Below are 23418 nucleotides of genomic sequence, written 5' to 3'. Positions count from 1 at the left end.
AAGAATGATGGGTCTGAACCATTATCTGCTAAATGCTGATTCCTGTGGAGCTCTTTTTGAGCTGATGCTGTGGAGGAGAGTGCAGAATAAGAATCTAAATATAATAGGATAGGGATCACAAACGTCATTTGACATTTGGGGATGTATCAATGTAATTTTTGCATGTTCAACATTTTTTTGTTTAGTTGAGAAAAAGAGAGAGAGAGAGAGAGAGAGAGAGAGAATTTTAGTCCCATCCAACGTATAAGGCTCAGCCTGTTTTCGAGAGCATATAAAATACAATGAGGTAGCTCCCAAACCTCAACTTTTTTTTCCTTCACAGCTGTGGGAGTGAAGGTGAGGAACTAATAATTGATTTGCAGATTTACACCAGTGTGACAATGGGCAGAATTTGGCCTCTGGTATTTTCATTTTGGGCCTATGTTGAGATTAGTTGGCTAGCAGTGCTGACTTATACCCATCTATGCACTAATGGTGTCTTTAGGACAGATGAGGAATAAAATAAGATCCAAAAATAGATTTTTAATTTTAGACTAACATATAATTTGAACCCAGGTCTCCAGCAATTAGAGACATGTGCAATCACTGTTTCACTTTGAGGACATACCCCCTGAGACTTAGGAGTGGACATCCAGAATTGTTCACAGAACAATTTAACTGCTAATTCTCTCCCATTTTATGTCAGATCATAATTTTGGCCTTTGAAACACTCAAAATTGTATATTAGCTCATCAAGAATCACTGCAGAAAATCTTAACAGATATCACATAGTTTCCACAAGAATCTGCATATATTGGTGCAGATTCTCTTTCTCATGTAAAAAGTCCTTCATCCCTTTACACAATTCCGGCAAGGAAAGGGAATTTTAAAGTGGAAATAAATTACACTTACACTCACTTTAAGACCCATTTACGTGGCCAGAGTGAAGTCCTAATAGGGCCAGAATTTCTGTCCAAGTAGAGAAAGGGGCTAAGAGACTATTTTTAACGGTGTTTAGGCACCTAAAGATGCAGACAGGCACTAAAGCCTTTTCAAAAGTGTCTAGGTGCAGAAATCCCATCGAAATTAATGGGAATTAGGTGTCCATGTGCTTATGAAAATCCCACTAGGATAAAATCCCACAGTGAATAAGATTTGTCTCTTTAGCACAGACAGAAATGCTGTGTTCACTGAGTTTTTTAGAACGTAGCAAGTAATTTTCCCTTGATGCTATGAATATCCTGTAACTTTTCTGTAAAGTAATTAAAAGACATACACAGTTTTTAAACCCCATTAGGGACTTTAGCTGTGTAAAATTAGCAAGGAAAAGAGCTGGTATGACTAACTTTTTGCAAGTTCATTGGGATTTTATATTGCCATGAAAGACTCCATGCATAGCATGGTCTTACAATACATGATTGCATTCTCTTTGAAATCATTGCTTCACCATGGGACTCCGCAGGTTCAGTAACTGATGCTGGCCATAATTCAGGGTTTCTTTTTTTAGAATGGTTCTTGGTTAATCACAAAAAACTAGTATGTTAATGAAAAGCTAGCCTTTAAAATCCACTGTTTAAAGGCAACTTCTATTAGCCTCAAGAAGAACAAGTAAAGCAGTTGGCACTTTCTCTCTTCTGGATACAAATGCAAGGGCAAGAGGGCCAAGCTCAGAAAAGCTTTTTTCTGGCCACACTAAGATAAAGTTTTAGTTTAATTTAGAATGGAAAATATTTCTGGTGTCAGCTGTTGACTCACCGCACATCGCTATTTCTGTTACTGTCTCCAAAGAGAAGTTGTTGCAGGACACAGGCTTGAACTGCGGCCAATACTCCACATGGGCCTCCCTAAAGCGAATAATACACTGGATGAACAAAACAACTAGCACTGTTTGATGCTGGTGAGAACTTTTCACAACCCCTGTGTTTTCATTCAAGTTTAAAGCCATCCTTTGATCTATCTGTTTTGCTTATTGAATTTGCAGCATTTTGCTGCTTTTTGAAGCCACTGACAAGTCAGCATTACTAATTGAGGTTCTGTTTCCTCTGTGTTTTGTCTGAAAGTCCCTAGAACATACCGTACAGACATCTATGAAGCCAAGGACAGGAGTTTTATCTACTCCACCATCAGGCAAAAATATTCCTCCTAATGCCCCTTGAACATGCACCTTGTCTGAAGATGAAAAAAAACCCGAAGGTCTATATTCCTACTGGGTGAAATTAACCCTTAGGCAGAGCCCCCGCCCTCCCCCCCCCCACCATCAATTCATGAATTAAATCCCATACAAACTCTCAAAATAGGGTTTCAGTGGTGCATATGTCTGGTGTGGGCCCTCTACACAGGGAAGAATTTCACCCACAGAGAGTAACAGGGAGAGAGAGAAGTTGTGTGCTAAATGGGCTTGATTCAGACACTGTCATGGGAAGATGAAAAGCCCCTCTCTCTGCATATGTTACTGTTCTCAAGTCCAGGTTCATACTTAAATATATGAGCCAACCCTTTATAACCTTGTGCATTAATGTGATCTGCCATATTAGACCATTATCAAAAACAGGTCAGCCACAACACTGTTTAAAGAATATAAAAGGCTTCTATCTACTCTTCTGCCAAAGTCCTAGAGAGGCATGGCCCATCACAAGCTCACATTTTAAACTGTATCCAGTTATGCAATTTTTATCTAGTTAGCAACTTCATTTTGTTGCTTATTATTGGTATGTGCAACGCCATGCACAATGGGGCCTCATGCCCCAAATGAGGCCCCTAGGTGCTACCACAATATAAATAATAGATAATAAATGCATTTAATCCAGAACAAATATCCAGCAGAGAAACTTAACTTTTTCTTCACTCTCTCAATAAATCATTTAAATAACTAATGAGTGAATCTTTGGAAAACTGACTTGCGGAAAACAGCAGGGTTTATTTCAGTCTGTCAAGGAAAGCTCCCAATATTAAAAGTTTACATGAAACACAGCAATTGTTTAATATCACTCAGAACTACTATGGTTTAACAACTAAAGTGAAACAGAGAAACTAACACTGTAAAGCATCACTATACAACCAGTTAAGTGAAGTCAAGTTAGAAAGTGAAGAGAAAAATACAGTATCCATTTGAAATTTACAAATGTAACAAGAATTCCAGGGCTTACTCTCCTTCTCTTGGTCTCCATAGGAACTTTAACAGCCAAAGATGTTCTAGACCTCAAGGTGATGGCACCTCTTGTAGCAGAGTATTTCCTAAAGCAATGGTTCAGGATTGACTTAAAGGAATAAATGTCACCTACTGATTCCCCATACTTCCTGGAGCACCCTGAGTTTTCTTCTGAAGTTTTCCATCTAGCCCAACTTTCCTTACAAGATTTAGCTATTTTGAAGATTTCTGAAGTAAAATTCCATTCATTAACCAGTGATGAAAAAGAAAAAGGAATACCTTTTAATGAAGGATGGCTTCTTTTATTAAGGTAACACACAACTTCTGGAAACTTTAGGTTAAAGGTAAAGATCATTGAGCTTTTAAGGAAGTCATTTACTGTACCTTTTTTTGCACGATGCCGTATTTTAGCTGTGGTATACTATTAAATGTAAAGTTCTGTATTTTCCATTCTTCACTGAAGCAACAAAGGCTTGAGCCAAACAAAAGATTTTTTATTTCCTACAAAAAAAAGAAAAAGGGAAAAAAGCTCTCATTTTAAAAACAAATCCAATAGGTATATTTTCTTTCCATAATTTATAAGAACAGAGGCATGTGGCAGGATAATTACTAACTCTATATAACCACCCTTTTAATTTTTGTTTTATAAATACTGTAAATAGCAGGGCAATTCCACTGAAAAGGAGTCATTTTTTCCTTTTCCTGCAATGTTCCTTCAACACATAATGCTATGTGTTGCTCAGCATTATGAGCTTTTTTCTGTAGATCATTGGATAAACGGTGCTTCTTGAAAAGTTCACAGAAGACAGCCTCAAACTTAACTACGAGAGGAATAATATGTACTACTGGTTAAAAAAAAAGATTATCGCTATGGTCTTCTATTGAAGAGTTTTCAATTTCCCACACCCCAATAAAGGATATCATCCAATGGGATAAAATATAAGCTGTGAAAGAAGTACCTTAGCTGGCACATTATGTAGAATAGACAATCTGTTTCACCTACCAAAGGTGGTGGTCTGAGACCGATGTTGTTCAAAGTTTTGAATAACACTTGTCTTGGGACATGTAACAAACTGTCAAATTCAGATACTAGCCCCAACCAAATTTGGACTGTTGACCCCAATCTGGAGCAGCTTCACTGAAGTCAATGAATGAATGCATCCGATGAAGTGAGCTGTAGCTCACGAAAGCTTATGCTCAAATAAATTGGCTAGTCTCTAAGGTGCCACAAGTACTCCTTTTCTTTATGCTAGTATAAATGGATGTAAGTAAGAATCAGACTCCTTCAGTGTTTGGATACTTATTCAGACTGCTTTGGTCTAGAAATCAGGTTGGGAATCGTTCTCATGAGATTTGTAGTGCTTTTTAGCTCTGGCTGAGTGGGAAGTACAGTACTATAAGAATAGCCCTTCACATGGTTTTTAGATACTTCTGCTTCTGCCCAAAATAAAAGAGATAAAGATGCATGAGAAAATGGAGGGAGCACTAGGGAATAAAATTAATCAAATTACTCTAAACCTCATGAAAGGTTTGGTTTGGAGGATAGGTAAACACGTAAATTTGTTTCTGCTAGAAAGAGAGAGGAAGGTACAGAATAACTCTTATTTTATTCAAACCAGTTTGTCTGCAACTAGTGATAACCCAGGTGTGCTAATGAGCAAGTCTACATTTTTCCACTCATAAACATACAATACCAACACACCAAGGGCCTGATTTATCTTGAACTGAAGTCAATCAATTGGGAGTCTTTCCACTGACTTCAGTGACATTGGATTAGGCCCCAAGTGAAATGGGGAAAAAAAATTCTTATTTTGTACTTGTTTGTGAGGTTTCTCAGCTGCAAACATATTCTATGAAATAATAACAATACATTGCACCTGTATAGTGCACTTCATCCAAGGATCTTGAAGCACTCTACAAAAAATAACTGATGGATGAAGCCTTACAATATAACTGTGAGGAAGGAAAATACAATTATTACCATTTTACAAATACATAAAATGAAGGATGGAGGAGTGTGAGTTGCCCAAGGTCACATAGAAGTCAGTGGAATATCAATAAGAGACCCCAGTAGTCCTCCTTCCTCATTCTAACCCCCCGCCCCTTAAAATACCACTTTTGAAATAACTGATTAAAAATTAGAACACGTCAAAGAAGCACAATTGACTGGAACCATTAACAAAGGAATGTAAAAATACAATTTTAATGATTATTAGGATTTATTGGATTATGAATCTCAGATGCTTTAAATGTAAAAAACAAAACCTATTGCAGCTTTGGCTTACTCAATAAAAATAACAGGTTTTAATGCATCATTTTGTGTTTATCATCATACATGTGTCTTACTTTTGCTAGGGAAATATCAATTGCCTTTGATACTATTTCAAGTGTATACAGCGTTGAAAGTTCTGGGATCCTACTAACTTCCCCAATGGTTGCTTCATCATCGAAATCAACTGAAAGAGAAGAAACCTTGTAATATGCAGAATGTTGTCTGGTAAACCAAATTCTGCCCTCCAATACCGCCAGGTAACCCACTGCTAGTGGTTGATCATAATGACAGATGCAACTTTAATACCTCTGATCTTTAAAAAGTTACAAGTACGGTTCCACGCTGAAAAGTGATGATACAAATTAGATCATGAGAGCCACTGTTTCTTATGCCCCAATAATTTAGTATTAAATTTGTTCAAAGGACAATTAAATGAAAGCGGTTTATTTGTTTGTTTAAATTTCCTAAGTGCTAGTTGCACTTTTTTGGCCTGGCATCTAAAAGTTAAACTGGGATTGAAGCGAGCACACAATCTTATCTAGGAAATTAAAACACAACTGTCTGTACCCTGAATCAACTAAGACTTGATCAAAAACAGACCATTATGCACATTGCTGTTAAGTTTTATTTGCTGTGAAAAATATGAGAAATAGACTAAAGCGAAGCATGACATGACATACCTAGTTCTAGGACATCTTTCATCTGGTCACTTTTATTGGATATGGATGATGGAGTCTTTCTAAATTAAAATGAATTAAAGAACAAATTACCAAAGGTTCACATTTAATGAAATAGCAATACAGAAGATTAAGTTAAACAATGTATAAACCACCAAACCTTATTAGGGCAGAATCAAATTTTTCACAGAAGTATATGGCATTCTATATAGTATATAGACAATCACTAAAGCCAGAATAGCAGTCTGCACATTGCAACATAATGCAATCAATTTGTATCACTAAATGTAACTCCACTGTGGATCAGATCCTGCAAGTTCATATGCATGGGCAGGACTCTACAACCTCATGGAGTCTCAACTGACGTCTGTGGTGCTCTGCATGAGTACAATGTTTGGGTGCCCACAACTCAGCTTGCAGGATTGGGACCCATGGAGTGAAATTCACTCCTGCATGAGGCCTATGGACCACTTAAATCCAACTTAAATCCTTAAAATAAAATTTCAGTGGGATATAAATTGTGCTGGCTCACATACTGGCCTTATTTGTGTCATCAACAAGTTAAACGTTTATAGAAATAAGTAAATGATGATCAAAGCTAATTTTTTCAAACTTGGCTATGAAGTTAGACTCCTAAATATCAGTCGGATTTTCAGAGGTAGCACAGGCTTGTTGCTCCCACTGAATTCACACCAAAGGGAATACAGTCCGAGGAAAAGTTTCCTACCTTCGTTGTTAAAGAGGATTTTTTTTTTCAAAATAATAACACTGAATCATTTTTTATCCATCTTTTGTTTGGAAAACTGTGTTGCAAATGACAGTCCTTTCAAAAACTCTATGGAATCATTTCCTCAGAAACACTCTTTCTATGCACACTATTATTATGGCAACAGTTGCAGCCATATCACATATTTTCCATTAACTTAATTTCCTTTTTTCACTGTGTGAAAGAAGATGAATGAAAGCAGAACACACATACACACCACACTCAGGACTTTTCCAGTCTGATAACTTTCTGGCACCTTTTTCCTTTACAAGCCTTTCTAGAACTTAAAAGTAGGAACTACCATGCTGTTTTTCTTCATAGAAGCATTAAGGAATTGATTCAACTAAATCTGGCAGCACGCACAGAGTCACAACAAACAGACACTCTACAGCAGGAAATGAATCACCCATATTACTAGTAAGTCAAAGTAAAATAATTAATGTTCATGAGATCAGTCCTGAGATCTAAGTATGTGGGTTGAGAGCAAATATGCATAGCAACATACTAAAAGATTCTGAGCTACAGTGGAAAATAGCAGTACTTTTTACTACAGTGTATTTTAAAATACAGTTAGTAGTAGTGGTGGTATTTATTATGCATTAGAAGTGATAATCATGGACCAGAACCCCACTGTGCTGGGTGCTCTATAGAAACAGAACAAAAGCACAGACCCTGTCCCAGTGAGATTACAATCAAAGGATAAGATGAGAGACCTCAGATGGATGCAGAAGGACAGGGGAGCACAAGGAAACAATGAAACAGTATTGGTCAGCATGATGGACAACGGTCTCAGCACACCAGCGGACTAACCATTGCAAGTAAATTACAGTACATTCTAACAGATCTTACTAATATTGGTTTCCATCATTCTTTTCAGTTTATTTTTTTCTGCGTTACTTGCTAATATTTTCATACTTACTGATCAGATGGAGGGTCCCAATAAAATCAATGTTTACGCACAGAATGTGTTTCAACGGAATACTGAAGTCACTGAACCACGCTTACAGCAATAACATGCTTTTTTATTTTTATTTCTGAGATTGCAACTATTCCACCTGGCTTCTTAGCAAGAATGTTTTTCCTTCCAAGGTCAACCCCTTTGGGTCCAGTCTTACACATACAGTAACTCTGAAAGCTGAGATCACAATACAGATAGGGTTTGGATATAAAGGAAAGTTACAAAAAGTGTCATTTGGTGTACTTTTTGGTGAGCAAGTCATTGTTCCTATCTACCTCAGCATTGTTTACACTTAAAAGAGTGTGTGTGTGTGTCACCAAAATAAGCCACTCAACCCCGTTTACATTACATTGCACTTCACCATGTCCCAGGTCGAAGATTTGATCATGAATTGAGCCACAAAGGTGACAGGATATATTACAGAGATTACAGACTAGGATTGTTGGAGATGATGACTGCCAAATGCTGCCAATGGCAGTCTGAAATGGAAGGATAGGGTTTACTGGTCATGTTCTATCCCCCTTTAGAAGGAGCCTATCATGCATTCTTGCATCAGCATTTACATCTCTGTCTCTCTCTATATATAGTTTTTATGGGCTCTACAACCATAGTATCTGTGCTCCACACAAACATTAATAAATTTATCCTCTTTAAAATACTCTAAAGGTATGGAAGTATTATTATCCCTATTTTTATAGATGGGAAACTAAAACACAGAAGAGTTAAGTGACTTGCCCAAGGCCACACAAGGTGTGTGTGGCAGAACTAGAAATTGAACCCAGATCTCCATCCATGGTCTTAACTACAAGACCATCCTTCCATCTGGGCTCTTATAACGTGCCCAATCACCTTAGTATCTGACTGCCTTTTGAAATAGAAAGGACTGGAAACAGGTTAAATTAATATTCTGACTCTTTCCTCTCCCAAACTCCTCTTCTCCCAAAAAATCCCCAACCTGAAAGCAATTGCAAATGAAAAAATACATAGACCCACCACTGAAAGAACTGAAAGAAAGTCTAAATGGATGATCTCAGAGAACTTCCAAGGCGTATATCACTGGGGAAAGCACCAAAAGCACAGATCCACGTAGGATGTTTTCCTGCACAGAAGGGTATTTTTGCAGGTGGAGATTATTTGTGAGCTCCCTTCTTAAGTTACTTGAAACTTCATCAGAACTTTTATTGTTATTTCCACTTCAACAGATGGCCACTATTCCAGGAACATTTATTGTGCATGTAAAATCATACAATTAAAGCGCTTTGCAAGGAGGAAGTCATCCATCATGTCAGAAAAATGAGGCAGGAAGAAAATATGTATTATAAATATACCATACTGTACTTTCTCCAAATATTTGAACATTCCTATCTCATCTCCATGCATAGAAAACGTTGTTTACATAGGATAACCAAACTCAGAGAAAGTTCTTCCCTCTGCACAATAAGGCATGTGTCCTCTATGGTTTCCTATTTATATTAACCTATGCTGGAGGTCAAAGAAACAAACGTGCTTATAAAATAAGCAATGGTCACCAGCTAGTTCAGAATAACTAACTGTGTTGGAAAACCATAGTTTCCTTGCCAATGTAATGCATTCTGCAGCTCTTGCACGGTACTTACATCTTGCCTCTGAAATAACGTAGAGATTCAGAAGAATTCCTACAGGCTCTGAAACAGTCCTAGGGTTGTATACTGTTCTGTTGCTGTACACACAGTACAATAGAAGTATACAGCCCTTATTCCATTCTTGAGATACTGGAGACTGGAGCCCATAGAGCTAGCTTGCCTTTATTATATTCACTGCCTTGCCGTCATTATATTTAGCTGTTTTCGTTATATTCAGCTATAACACAAGAAACCTAAAAAGAACAAGAGGACTTGTGGCACCTTAGAGACTAACAAATTTATTTGAGCATAAGCTTTCATGGGCTAAAGCCCACTTCATCGGATGCACAGAATGGAACATATAGTGAGAAGATAGCTATATACATACATACGATAGATACCCTGTAAGACATTAGATGAAATGTAAGTTAGCATAAGTGTTGTTAAATAGGCCATAAACCATGGCATAGATCAACTGTTACCTTTAGATTTTAGGAACTAGGGACACCTTGCTCAATAGTAGGAAGTAGAATGTTCCAGTAAGTGCGACCACAAGGAACATAGAAGTAATAACCCAACGTCTGCTTAAGCAAGGGGTGATGGGTATGATCATGAGTTGACATGGTAGTGCATGTAGCAATATACTAACCTATAGAAGAAGGACACCTCAGCATTAGTAGGATGAGAAAATACAAATAAGGAAAAGGGGAGAACCTCTTACTGAGTATGCATTAGATATAGTGGTGTCCGTGCAACATATCATAAAAGTCGCATCCCAGCCTGATGGGGTAGAAGAGAGAGAGAAATGTGGCCCTTGGAAGGAACCAGAATGATGGCCACTCGTGATGAGGAGGAAGGTGACGATGATGAGGAAGATAATGGCTAACATTTCAGGTCATCCTGCAAGGCATGGTGTGAGTATATGGATGTGTAGAGGTACATTCTATAGTCTCTCTATCTACCTTATTGAGTTAGAGTGCTTGTGACCTTGCTAAAAGTATTAATAAAATATTTGGAAATATAGAAGAGTTCCTATAGTGTGAGTGTTGCAACTGTGCACATTGGGGTTCCCAACTATCTAGTAAATTTATAAAACTGGGTCTGATCTTGGGACAAGAACCTGTCACCCCTCAAAGGGATAACTGGAAATTCTTAAGTAATCAATACAATTATATATTCAATATTATATTATTACATTGGGCTAGAAGATGTTCCAGAGGACTGGGAAAAAACTAATGTATTTTGTGCCAATATTTTTAAAAGGTAAATGGGATGACCCATGTATATATAGGCTGGTGAGAGTGACACTGATTCTGGGAAAAATCATGGAAAGACTTATACAGGATGCAATCAGTAAAGAGCTAAAGGGTGGCAGCGTAATTAATGCCAGTCAATATGGTTTTATGGAAAACAAGTCTGGTCAGATAAACTCAATATAGTTTTTTTATGAAATTGCAAGTTTTGGTGACAATGATAACTCTGTTAACATAATATACTTCTGAAAGTCATCGGATTGAGTATAGCATGAAATTCTGATTCAAAATTAGCACCATACAAAATCGACATAGCACATGTTAAATTGATTAAAACAGGCTAACTGATAGATCTCAAAAGTAATTGTAAATGGGGAATCATCATCTAACGGGGCATTTCTAGTGGTATACCACAGGGATCTGTTCTTGATCCAATGTAAAGCAATATCGTTATCAATGATTTAGAAGAAAACTAAATAACTGTTGGCAAAGTTTTCAGATGACACAAAAATTGGAGAAGTGGTAAATAATGATGACAGGTCAGTTCTATTGAGCAATATGGATTGCACTGTATGCCAGGCTTTCTGGAATAACGTGTTTTAATGCAGATAACTAATTACAATTTGTAACAATAGTGTTGTATCAACCAGGCAAGGTACTAACAAGCTTCAACAGGACTTTATTTTCAAAGTGGAAACCTCTTTACCAAGCCGCTGCTGCACCCTCTGTTCTCTCTCCCAGCCTCTCAACTCCTCCCCCCTCCTTCCTGTTTCCTGTCCTTTCAGACTCCCAACAGCCAGTGCTCCCAATTCTAATAATTACAAGCAGCATCTAAACAGCACATTCCCTCCTCTCTTAAGAAACTCTCCCAATTAAAATAAACATTATTGTTCTAACCACAAGAACAAATTTGAAACTATACTGTTGGCAGAAATATTACACTGAAAACACTGTAGATACTACATAACATAGTCTCTAGTCCAGACAGGTGGTCGCCTGGGTCTGACAGGCCGTCTCTCAAGCCCCGGTTCCAGTGCAATGTCTTGTTGTGTTGGTACTACGGTGAAATCATCCAATGCAGACTGGGTGTTGGCATAATCTCCTCTTGGTGCACAGGCAGGTGCAAGATAAGAAGCATTCAATACCCGCCCAACAGAAAGTCGATAGGTGTAAGGTCCCTTCTTCTCTATGATTTTAAGAGGAGCTGTGAATTTATGGTCCCCTTTGTGTAAAATTCCAGGTTTTCATATTCTAACGAAGGAACCACACTCAAACTTTGGTTCCTTAGCACGCCGCCGCTTGTCTGTGAAAGCTTTAGATTTTGCTTGGTTCTGTTCAACTGTTTTTCTCACATCATCCTCGTTTAGGGCATTAGGTCGTGCCTTTAACAATCCAGCAATATTCAGTTTAGTATTCATCTGTTTCCCATGCAGTAACTCTGTGGGTGATCTTTGCATTGTGGCATGTCGTGTAGCCCAGTATGCTTGCAACAACTCATTAGTGAAGGGTATCCACAATTGCCCTTCCAGTTTAGCCGTTTGCAAACTCTCTTTCAAACTTCTGTTAAACTGTTCGATTTCCCCATTGGCTTGAGGGTAATATAGGGATGACCTTCTGTGTAAAATGTTCCTGTCTGCTAGAAAAGTTTCAAACTCCAGGGAAGTAAATTGACTACCATTATCTGAAACCAGTTCTTTGGGGTTACCTTCCCTGCTAAAAACTTAAGAGAGGAACTTAATTACTGTAGCAGAAGAGATTTGCGATGTAAACGCTACCTCAGGCCATTTACTGAAATAGTCTATTAAAGTGATGGCATAATGGCAGTCAATTGGAGCAGTGTCAAAGGGTCCTACAATGTCAATCACCACTTTTTCCCATGCAGATTCAGGAAGAGGAACAGGCTGTAATGGAGGGGTACATGTCACTGCTTTCTTATCATGCATTTGGCAAGTGACACCGGATTTTATGAGTGCTTCAGTTTGAGAGTCCATCCCTGGCCACCAATACAGATCCCGTAGTCTTTGTTTGGTTCGGACAATTCCTTGATGAGTATTGTGTGCCAGGTGTATGAGTTTTGACTGTAATTCTTCTGGCACAAGGAGCCGGTGTGTACCTCGTAGCACACAGCCATCAAACAAAGAAAGTTCATCCCAAACTCTAAAATAAGGCAGCAAAACTGGGTCAAGGTTTTTAGGGTGACTGGGCCATCTCTTTGTCAGAAATTTCCATAGTTTTTGTTGAATTGGACACGCTGAACAAGCAGCTTGAAATTGTTCTCTTGTAACTGCAGTAAGAGTGCTTGTAATAAGCTCAACCACTACATCCTCATCCTCCGATGGACCATCTGGTGAAGGCAAAGGCAGGCGAGAAAGGCAATCAGTGACCACATTTTGGTTTTCAGGCTTATATTCCGGTTCATAATTGAAAGAGAGCAGTCTTGCAGACCATCGAGCAATACGGTATCCTGCTCTTCCCAGTCCTTTCGTGATGAGCAACGTCGTCAAAGGGCTGTGGTCTGTGCGCAACTTGAACTTGCAGCCCCCCAGGTAAGTTTGTCATTTTTTCAGTAGCCCAGATACAAGCAAGTGTTTCTTTTTCGACTGTAGAATATCTTCTCTTAGCATTACTTAGTATCCTTGAAGTCCTCTCTGTGTTGTCCTCATGCAGTTGTGTGAGAACAACCCCAAGTCCATAATCAGAAGCATCAGTAGTTACAATTGTGGACAATGCAGGACTGAATAGTGCAAGTACTGGACTATGTACAATCAAGTCTTTCACCGTTTCGAAACTAGTTTGTGCATCCGTTGTCCACACTAAGGTTGAACTTCTCCATAGTAATTCCCATAACGGTTCAATGACAGAAACATAATTGGGAATGAATTTTGCATACCAGGAGGTAAGACCCAAGAAGGAACGTAAGGTTTGCAAATCTGGAGGAGGAGCATTTGAAATTGCCAGGATATGATCTGGATCAGGTTTTAGTCCAACCTGTGAAATTGTATGCCCCAGAAAGGAGAGTTCCATTTGTCTACATTTGCATTTGGACCTACTGAGCTGGAGGCTTGCTGTGCTGATGCAGTTTAGTGCAGACTGCAGGTTATTGTCATGCTCCTCAGAAGTATTTCCAAACACAATAATATCATCCAGATAGCACTGAACTCCCTGTTGATTCTTCAGAATCAGTGACATCATTTTTTGAAAGGCACTTGGGGCAGATGCGAGACTGTATGGAACACGTTTAAAACGAAATAGTCCCTCGTGTAATAAATGCTGTGAGGTCTCTGCTATCTTCATGCAACATAACCTGGTGGTATGCGCTCTGCAAATCAAGAGTAAAAGACATCTTTGCTCCACGGAGTTCTGCAAATACTTCTTCTATGTGAGGAAGAGGATGGCTGTCAATCACAATAGCTTTATTTGGCTACCTTAAGTCCACACAAAGGTGAATGCCTCCACCCTTCTTCTGCATCACTACTATAGGTGAAACCCATTCCGAGGAGTTGATCTCTTCAATAATGTCCGTTTGAACAAGTTTTCTGAGTTCCTCTGAAACAGCTTCCCTGACTGAAAATGGTAAGTGCCGTAACTTCTGTCGTACAGGCATCACATTATTCCGCATTTTAACTTTATGCAGAAACCCATAAGCACAGTCGAGTTTCTCCTCAACCTGGTGTTGGGTCCCAGCTGAAACTGGTGTGTGTACCGCAAGAGTGCTTTGCTGAGGAAGATCAATTTGTCCATTAACTACCCTGAGATTTAAATCTCTGCCAAGGATAGGAGTGCCTTTGTGGACAATGTAGAACTCTGCAGTTACACAGCAATCACCAAAAGTAACTATTACTGGCAGGCAACCATGTACTGGAATATGGTTTTTCAAATAGCACACCAAGTGAAGTTTGGGTTCAGTAAGAGGTACATCTTTAAAGTAACGCAGATAGATGGAATCAGGTAGTACAGATACTGCTGAGCCAGTGTCCAGCATTAGCTGAATAGAGTGTGGTTTGCCTGAGGGTATGGCAGAAACGTTTACAGTGCACTTTACCTGTTCTGGAATATGTGCAGTAGTGATTTTGTCCACGCTCAGCACAGTAACATCTGGTATTGTAACTGCATGGACCTGTTGATTGAACTGGCCTCTGTGACATACTTTGGCAAAATGTCCAATCTTTTTGCAATGATTGCACTGAGCTACTTTTGCCGGACATCCTGTGTAGCTTGCAAGGTGTTGTGGGGATCCACAGCAAAAGCATGCTTTTACCGTATTTTGAATTTGCTGATTCAGTAGTTTTTCATTAGTTTTCCTCTTGCAATTGTGTGTCTGCAGTGGTAGTGAACTTTTCTGCAAAGGAGTCACAGCCTGGACTGTGCCTCTTGTAACCATGCTCATTATTTTGGCTTCAGCTGTAGCTGACTCAATCTGAGAAGCAATGGTTATTGCTTTTTCTAGTGTAAGTTGTGGTTCTAGAAGTAAGCGTTCTCTTCCATGAAGCATGGTTGTTTTCTCAATGAGCTGGTCTCTAATCATCTCATCTGCCAGATTCCCGAAATCACAAATTACAATCAGACTCCTCAGGGAAGCAATATACTGCATTATAGTTTCCCCTGGTTTCTGCTCACGCTGGCGTAATCTGTAGCAATTAGCTACTCCATTCACTTTTGGCACAAAAAAATTCTTTAATGCAGTGAGTGCAGTCTCATATTTATCATCTGCAAGGGGGAAAGTGTGAAATATAAGCTGCCCTTCTGCTCCAAGGCAGTGGATTAGCAGAGCACACTTTCTTACTTCAGAAATCTCTGTAGCACTGATTGCAAGCAGATAAGTCTCAAACATATGGATCCAGGTAGTAAAAGCAATTGGAGGCTCACCTGGGCTTTGCAGAAAGGGTGCAGGTGGGTTCAGAGGCAGAAGATTCATCCTCGTCGCCAAAATGTTGTATCAACCACGCAAGGTACTAACAAGCTTCAACAGGACTTTATTTTCAAAGTGGAAACCTCTTTACCAAGCTGCTGCTGCACCCTCTGTTCTCTCTCCCAGCCTCTCAACTACTCCCCCTCCTTCCTGTTTCCTGTCCTTTCAGACTCCCAACAGCCAGTGCTCCCAATTCTAATAATTACAAGCAACATCTAAACACCACAAATAGTACAATAAATAACTACAGTTATCACTGGATATGGACAAGGAGCTAACATGCTGAAGGTGCAGTTCAGTTATAGATTCTACTCCTAATGAAGAATTCCAAATTAAAACTTCCACACTGGAACTCCCTCGCATCCCAACACCCCATATAGTAGCCTGAGCTGCAATGCTCACACTGCTGCTTTTGGCAAGCTGATTGAGCCCTGCTAGCACAAGCCTGTCTACCTAGGCTGGGAAGCTTGCTTCCAGTTGCCGTGCAGACATACCCTAAGACACTCAAACAATGGCAGTAGCGACCAACAGAAGAGCTAAGGGAGGTAAATTGATTTATATTAAATAAAGGCACATTCAAGACACTGTCCATTGTACATGTGGCAATGACAACCCTAAATAATGCAGGACCCACATAAAAATTGGGTTCCCAGCATTTAACAGTCACATGAGTCTTCTCAGTGTGGGTGGTAACTCTCTCCTTTGCTTGTCTAGCAGAAAGTAGCCACTCCTTCAGTTTTTGACCTTCATTTGTTTTTAAGGATGTGGAAAGTGTCTGGCCTGACATTTCCTGTGAGAAACCTTAGGACTTTCAATAGTCCCAGACAATCTAACCTAACAGTTTCTAGCCAAATGAAGTCTCTTCCTGAAAAGTAATGTCCAACCTGAAATAGGAACATGAAGAGAGCTTACACTGAATACCGGATTCAGAGTAGCAGCAGTGTTAGTCCGTATTCGCAAAAAGAAAAGGAGTACTTGTGGCACCTTAGAGACTAACCAATTTATTTGAGCATAAGCTTTCGTGAGCTACAGCTCACTTCATCAGATGCATTCAGTGGAAAATACAATGGGGAGATTTATATACACACAGAACATGAAAAAATGGTTGTTATCATACACACTGTAAGGAGAGATCACTTAAGATGAGCTATTACCAGCAGGAAAGCAGGGGGGGCACGGGGGGAGAAAACCTTTTGTAGTGATAATCAAGGTGCGCCATTTCCAGCAGTTGACAAGAACGTCTGAGGAACAGTGGCGGGGGGGGGGGATAAACAAACATGGGGAAATAGTTTTACTTTGTGTAATGACCCATCCACTCCCAGTCTCTATTCAAGCCTAAAATAATTGTATCCAGTTTGCAAACTAATTCCAATTCAGCAGTCTCTCATTGGAGTCTGTTTTTGAAGTCTTTTTGTTGAAGAATTGTCACTTTTAGGTCTCTAATCAAGTGACCAGAGAGATTGAAGTGTTCTCCGACTGGTTTTTGAATGTTATAATTCTTGACATCTGATTTGTGTCCATTTATTCTTTTACGTAGAGACTGTCCAGTTTGACCAATGTACATGGCAGAGGGGCATTGCTGGCACATGATGGCATATATCACATTGGTAGATGTGCAGGTGAACGAGCCTCTGATAGTGTGGCTGATTTGATTAGGCCCGATGATGGTGTCCCCTGAATAGATATGTGGACACAGTTGGCAATGGGCTTTGTTGCAAGGATAGGTTCCTGGGTTAGTGGTTCTGTTGTGTGGTTGCTGGTGAGTATTTGCTTCAGGTTGGGGGGCTGTCTGTAGGCAAGGACTGGCCTGTCTCCCAAGGTCTGTGAGAGTGATGGGTCGACCTTCAGGATAGGTTGTAGATCCTGGATGATGCGTTGGAGAGGTTTTAGTTGGGGCTGAAGGTGATGGCTAGAGGCATTCTGTTATTTTCTTTGTTGGGCCTGTCCTGTAGTAGGTGACTTCTGGGTACTCTTCTGGCTCTGTCAATCTGTTTCTTCACTTCAGCAGGTGGGTATTGTAGTTGTAAGAATGCTTGATAGAGATCTTGTAGGTGTCTGTCTCTGTCTGAGGGGTTGGAGCAAATGCGGTTGTATCGCAGAGCTTGGCTGTAGATGATGGATCGTGTGGTGTGGTCAGGGTGAAAGCTGGAGGCATGTAGGTACGAATAGCGGTCAGTAGGTTTCCGGTATAGGCTGGTGTTTATGTGACCATCGTTTATCAGCACTGTAGTGTCCAGGAAGTGGATCTCTTGTGTGGACTGGACCAGGCTGAGGTTGATGTTGGGATGGAAATTGTTGAAATCATGGTGGAATTCCTCAAGGGCTTCTTTTCCATGGGTCCAGATGATGAAGATGTCATCAATGTAGCGCAAGTAGAGTAGGGGCATTAGGGGATGAGAGCTGAGGAAGCATTGCTCTAAGTCAGCCATAAAAATGTTGGCATACTGTGGGGCCATGCGGATACGCTCTCTTATCTCCATTTGTTATGATCAAAACCAAACAAAGATGATAGCTGATTGGTGAGAACAGGTACTGTAGAGATAGCCTTTACCTCCTGTTAAAGTAATCAAAAGGGGTGTAAGGCTTTGGGAGAACACACTCTTTGAGCTACTGCCATACATAGAATTGTTCTTGTGGGACAGTGATTTCTTGCACTAATTCTCCTTCCTAATGTGTTACACCTGATGTTCCCAAGCAGACATACTGAAAAGGAAACGTGTAAAGCCCTAAGTGCATAAATTAATGTGTACCGCCTTTCTGCTTTACATACAGTATGCTCTAGAGATACCATGTTTCCAGTGCTCTGATTAAGAAAGTTGTCTTGTTCACTGACTGCATTTTAGGCCATGTGATTGTCCTCTTCCAGTCTGATATGCTTTCCAAAAATAAAATATAATGAAGAAGCAATTAATCATTTCCAATAATTGCACACAGCCTCTTCCTATGAAGTTTTGGGGAAATATTGAAAGGGCAGATGGCAACATGCACAAATGTTGTGTTGACATATCTGGTGCCATGAATCCACTGGCACCAAAAGGCCACAATAGATTACTAATCTTTCTTTGAGCTTTTCTTACCTGTCCAGACTTTCCATTATGAAAGGTGCAATGCAATTTGAGATAGCTGAAGGTTTTCTCCCGTCATTTATTTCCCATTTTAATTTGAAAAAAATCAAGTGCAATATTAATATGGACTATTTAAATCCATAACTCCTAAATTGACCTGATCTTGTTTGACAGCAGTTCACTTCGCTGCCAGTTAAGAGAGTCAAGTGCAGACTTATTCCCAGGCTCAAGGCTGAGTGTACTGTAGAGGTGATATGTTTAGTCTCTGTGGAGAGGTGCTGACTGTCCTATTCTTACAGTGCTTCCTGTCTGTGGAGTCACACAGCAGCATTGACGTCAGCTGCGGATCAAGCCACATGCCTACTCTCATGGCAAAGGGTACAGCATGGGGCCACACAGACGAGCTGGGTTGGGAATTCAGAGAGGATGGAAAGGAAGCATGTGCAAGTAATTACGTTAATTGCAATGCTTTAATGTTGAACGCCGAACCCAGACTAAACTGACCTTTTCTATAAATGCTACCATTGTAAAGCTCATCCTCTCCTGCCTATTATGAGAACAATTAAACACATTTTTGAAACATCAAACAAACCTATCATACGTTGGTGTGGCCCTACGGCCTGATCCAATGCTCAGTGAAGCCAATTGGATTTCTGTGGGATCTGGATTAGACCCCACTACACAGTCATCCAAATCAGGCCACACCCTCTCAGAGCATAGTTTGAGACCCATCCGTCATTGCTCAGCAGCTTGTAGGATAATGGCATTAATGCTTGCTAATTAGCAGGTTTAGTTATTTTAGATAAAACAGTCCGAGCTGATAAATTAAGTTACATATTTAACAAGAGAGCATTACAGCCCACTGGGTAAACAACACATTTAAAAATATTTATTATGCTTAGAAAAACTACTTATCCACAGGGTTGCCTGACAGAAAGGATTGGAGTCATTCATAACTCTTGGGTAAACGATATGCATTATATAACCTTCCTGGAAAGACGTTTATTGTTTTTAACAAGGAAATTAAATTAAATTTTAAAAATGTACCATTAAATCTGGAACATTGATCAATGAAATCTAGGAAATCAAAAGTTAAAGATGAAACCTTATCCTTTACTGAAGCCAGTATGATTCCCCTGTCTTCCTTAAAGACAATATATGTTAAAGGAGCAGCCATTTTAACTCTGAGGGCCTGATTCACCCGGCTTTTATACCAGTTGTACTCTGATGCATCTCTGCTGATTTCCATGGAGCTACCAGCATTAAATGGAGTTAACAGAGTGATGAATCAAGCTCTGAATATACTAGAATTTGTCAATATCACAAATCTTTGTAAAATCATGACTTTCTCCATCCCGGAATATTTTTTGTCTCTTCCTTGCTGTTAACTAATTACGTATAATTTCAAGAAACATCCTCATGCGGCAACCCAAGTTCTAATGCCCCCCTTCACAAAAGACTCCTCTTGAAGCACAAATTGGAAAACAGATGGGCAGAAAAGTTGGGTGGAAAAGTTATTTTAAATAGATAATAAATAGTTGAATCCAGCTGCAGGTCTTTGTGACATTTAACTTGTTTTATAAATATTGTTACTAGATGTTAGCATAACAATAATCTCATGGATGCAAAACTAAAATGAGAGAGCTCCACAAGAGTTCAGTAATGTTAGGAGTCCAACACCTTCCTCCTTGACCTGCTCACCCATACCCTGCCTCACAAGTAATTAATGATGTCTTAATAACATCACATCAGCACTGATTTTCTTCCATCCCATGGGCCAAATCCTGTAGTCCACCACCAGACAAAATTCTCATGGAATTCAATGGGAGTTTTGCCTGGTGAAGGATGACAGGGTTTGGCTCTACGCTGAAAGTGGATGTCTGCAGATGTTTATTTTATTCTATCTGGAGGAACTTCTTTGGCTCAGATGCTCCACTTTACTATTCTGATAAAAGTTTATGAACACTAAAAACCAAGTTACGATGCTGATAAGCACTTTTCCTTTGCAGTCAGCTATTACATTTTTCCCAGGCTGCTGAAAAGTCATTTCAGTGTGATATGCTGAGTACTGTCTGAAAGCCATCCACATCTGTTACTCCAAGTGGAATAGCTCTGTTCTGGATTTGACAATTCTCTCTCCTACTTAACAAAAATGAGCTGTGAAAAATAAGAAGACATTTATCTGAAAAACCGAGAAGTATTTTCTTTTTGATACTACTGTCACTCAGATTAGGGAGAGTATTAGGAAGACTTTGGGTAAATGGCTTGATTCTGATTTCACCTACACCAGTATAAATTAGGAGTAACCTTCCTGAAGATAATGGAGTTACACCATTGTAAACCTGGGAGAAGAGAAGATCTGGCCCAGAGTATACCATATGAACACATTTTAGAACAAGAATTTCTTATTTCACTGAAGTTCTGAAATAAAGTGCTTTGTGTATTAGCTATTATTTTCCTTTAAGACAAGGAGAGAATGCAGATAAAATTCAAGTGCAATATTGACTGTATCCAGATGTACACTTCCATTGAAACCAATATTTATTATGTTAGATCAACACAATTATTTTGACGCCAGCTTTAAACTGGGAGGAATCCCCAGAAATGGAAGGATTCCTTCTTTCCCCAAGAACATAAAGGCTTGGCCATTTCCAGCAAAGCTGAAAATAAATGGAAGGAAGTTAGCACCGTCAAGATTCATAACGAGTTAGTCTAGCGGAATGTACAGTACACCTTCACTAGAATGCTTTCCATAGCCCCATAGCCCTTAATTGCCCACTCGAACCAAGGATACAACTGTTCCAGCTCCAACATAACAGACTTCCTCCAGGTTATTTCTCATTTAGCACAAGGGACAAACTGTGTGTGTGTGTGCGTGTGTGCGCACGGTCCGTCAGTCCTTCAGAAATGAATATCCATCTTCTGTGCTTATATTTTAATGTATGCCAGCACAGACGGCTTGTGGGTGGGAAGCATGCAACAGTTTACCAGGAGAAAAAAAAAACCTGAGATCTAAGGCAGTTCTAAACTAATTAAGCATAGAGAATTGACAAGCATAGGCTTGAGTCTTCCTGTAGGCAATTAAGCTGTTTTACTCCAGTTTTAAAACTCATTTAAAGCAAGAATGCTGATTATTTAAAGGGCCAAGTCACTGTTTTTGTTGATCATTTTTATTTTTGCTTGTCAGATAACTGGAGAAATACTAAGAAATAACATTTGTATTTTAAAACTGGTCACCTTGATTTTTCTACTGAGTTTCTTAGAGGGCAAGAGGTATATTTGTTTGCTTCCAGTGGTCTTCTATCTAGAGCTGGTCAACAACTTTTGGTCAATTTTTTTTAAAGCTGATTTGTTGCTATTGAAAATGTTAGTGAAACAGGGTCAGAGTCAACAAATCTCCCAACTCAAAAAAATATTGAGAAAAAATGTTTCAAATTTGTCAAGATATTTAATTGCAACATTTTCAAAATGAAAAATTCCAGTTTTCCAATCCACATAGTTTCAAAATGTAAGCTAATTTGACTAAAAAAGGGTAAAAAACCCCATCAAAATTGAAACAAAATATTTCAGAATTATAGAAATGAAATGTTTTGATTGACCTGAAATGAAAAAAAAAAAAGTTTTTCCAGTTCATGAATAGTTTAGAGATATTGACAATTTGTCTAGATTAAAGATGGGAAAATATTTCAAACTCTTGAATATATTTGTGGGACAGCAAAGCCCTTTCCTACCCAGCTTTACTCCTATTCCAAAAAAAGTGTCTTCAGGTTGTTGGGTTTTTTTCTATTCTTTTTACTGAAATGTATACATAGGGAAAATCCTCTCTTAGCCAAGAATTTTTCATCATCTCTAAGAAAGAACTGTCAGTAGCATAATACAAACGTCCACCTTCATTAATCTCAGTTAAGGTGAGAGTGAGAAAGCGAGCGATGACTCAGAAGACAAAACAAAGTGATTCAGACTCACAGCCGACAGTCACATGTAGAAATGCCGTATTGCAAAGCATAGAGAAAGTGCCTGTATTCACCAAGGCATAGGAATGCAGAACTATTGTACCACAACAGATTCATCTAACCCCGTATCCTACATCTAGCACTGGCTCATAACGAATGGTTCAGAGGAAGACACTCAGGAAAGGTTATGTTTGCATCACTGTCCAAAACTGAAATTAATAATACACGAGCTTGCAATGCAATATAGTGGCAAGAGACACCAATGTGATTTTTCACCACATACTAAGAAGTATAACATCAACAGAAAGATTTTTAATCTCCATATGGCACTGGTGAGTCATGCCTAGAATACTGTACCGTTATGGGAGCCCCGAGTACTAGAAAGAAATAGGAAGGAAATCAAAGAAGAGCAGTAACAGACAAAAATTCAGGGGTTGGAGGGTTAGAATTATGAGCAAATATTAAAATCATTATATATAAACTTTAGTCAAATGATGACTAATGGAATAAGATAACTCTCTACAGGTACTTAAAAGGGGTAAACAAAAAGCAGGGATAGGAATGACCAGGACGGTAAAAGCAACTATAACTACAAATAATGGGACAGAATTAAGCAAAAGAAAATTTAGGCTGAATATAAGGATGAAAATCCTAAAACTAAGATCTATTAGACTTTGGAATAGATTCCCAAGGGAAGTGGTGGGAGTTCTGCCACTTGAGCCATTTAAAGACTGAACTGGACAAAACCCTGGAAAATGTGCTGTAGCAAATATATATATATAGCACTGAATAATATACTGTAGAACAAAGTGACCTAAAAAGGTCTTTTCCATCTCT

General features: G+C 39.2%; 1 protein-coding gene across 1 annotated transcript in view; it reads right to left on the bottom strand.

The window, feature by feature from the left end:
* The window catches only part of MINDY4 (MINDY lysine 48 deubiquitinase 4), a 99300-nt gene that overhangs the window by 48648 nt on the left and 27234 nt on the right, over positions 1–23418 (bottom strand). The window contains exons 7-10 of the mRNA XM_074946388.1: positions 6080–6138; positions 5474–5583; positions 3512–3628; positions 1735–1823 (exon numbers count right to left, since the gene is read on the bottom strand). Coding sequence (XP_074802489.1) covers positions 1735–1823; positions 3512–3628; positions 5474–5583; positions 6080–6138 — 375 coding nt within the window. The remainder of the gene's footprint in view (positions 1–1734; positions 1824–3511; positions 3629–5473; positions 5584–6079; positions 6139–23418) is intronic.

Source organism: Natator depressus, chromosome 2 (genome assembly GCF_965152275.1).
Source record: "Natator depressus isolate rNatDep1 chromosome 2, rNatDep2.hap1, whole genome shotgun sequence".
Lineage (NCBI taxonomy): Eukaryota > Metazoa > Chordata > Testudines > Cheloniidae > Natator > Natator depressus.
Note: the sequence above shows the minus strand (reverse complement) of the source record. Positions and strands in the feature narration are given on the sequence as shown.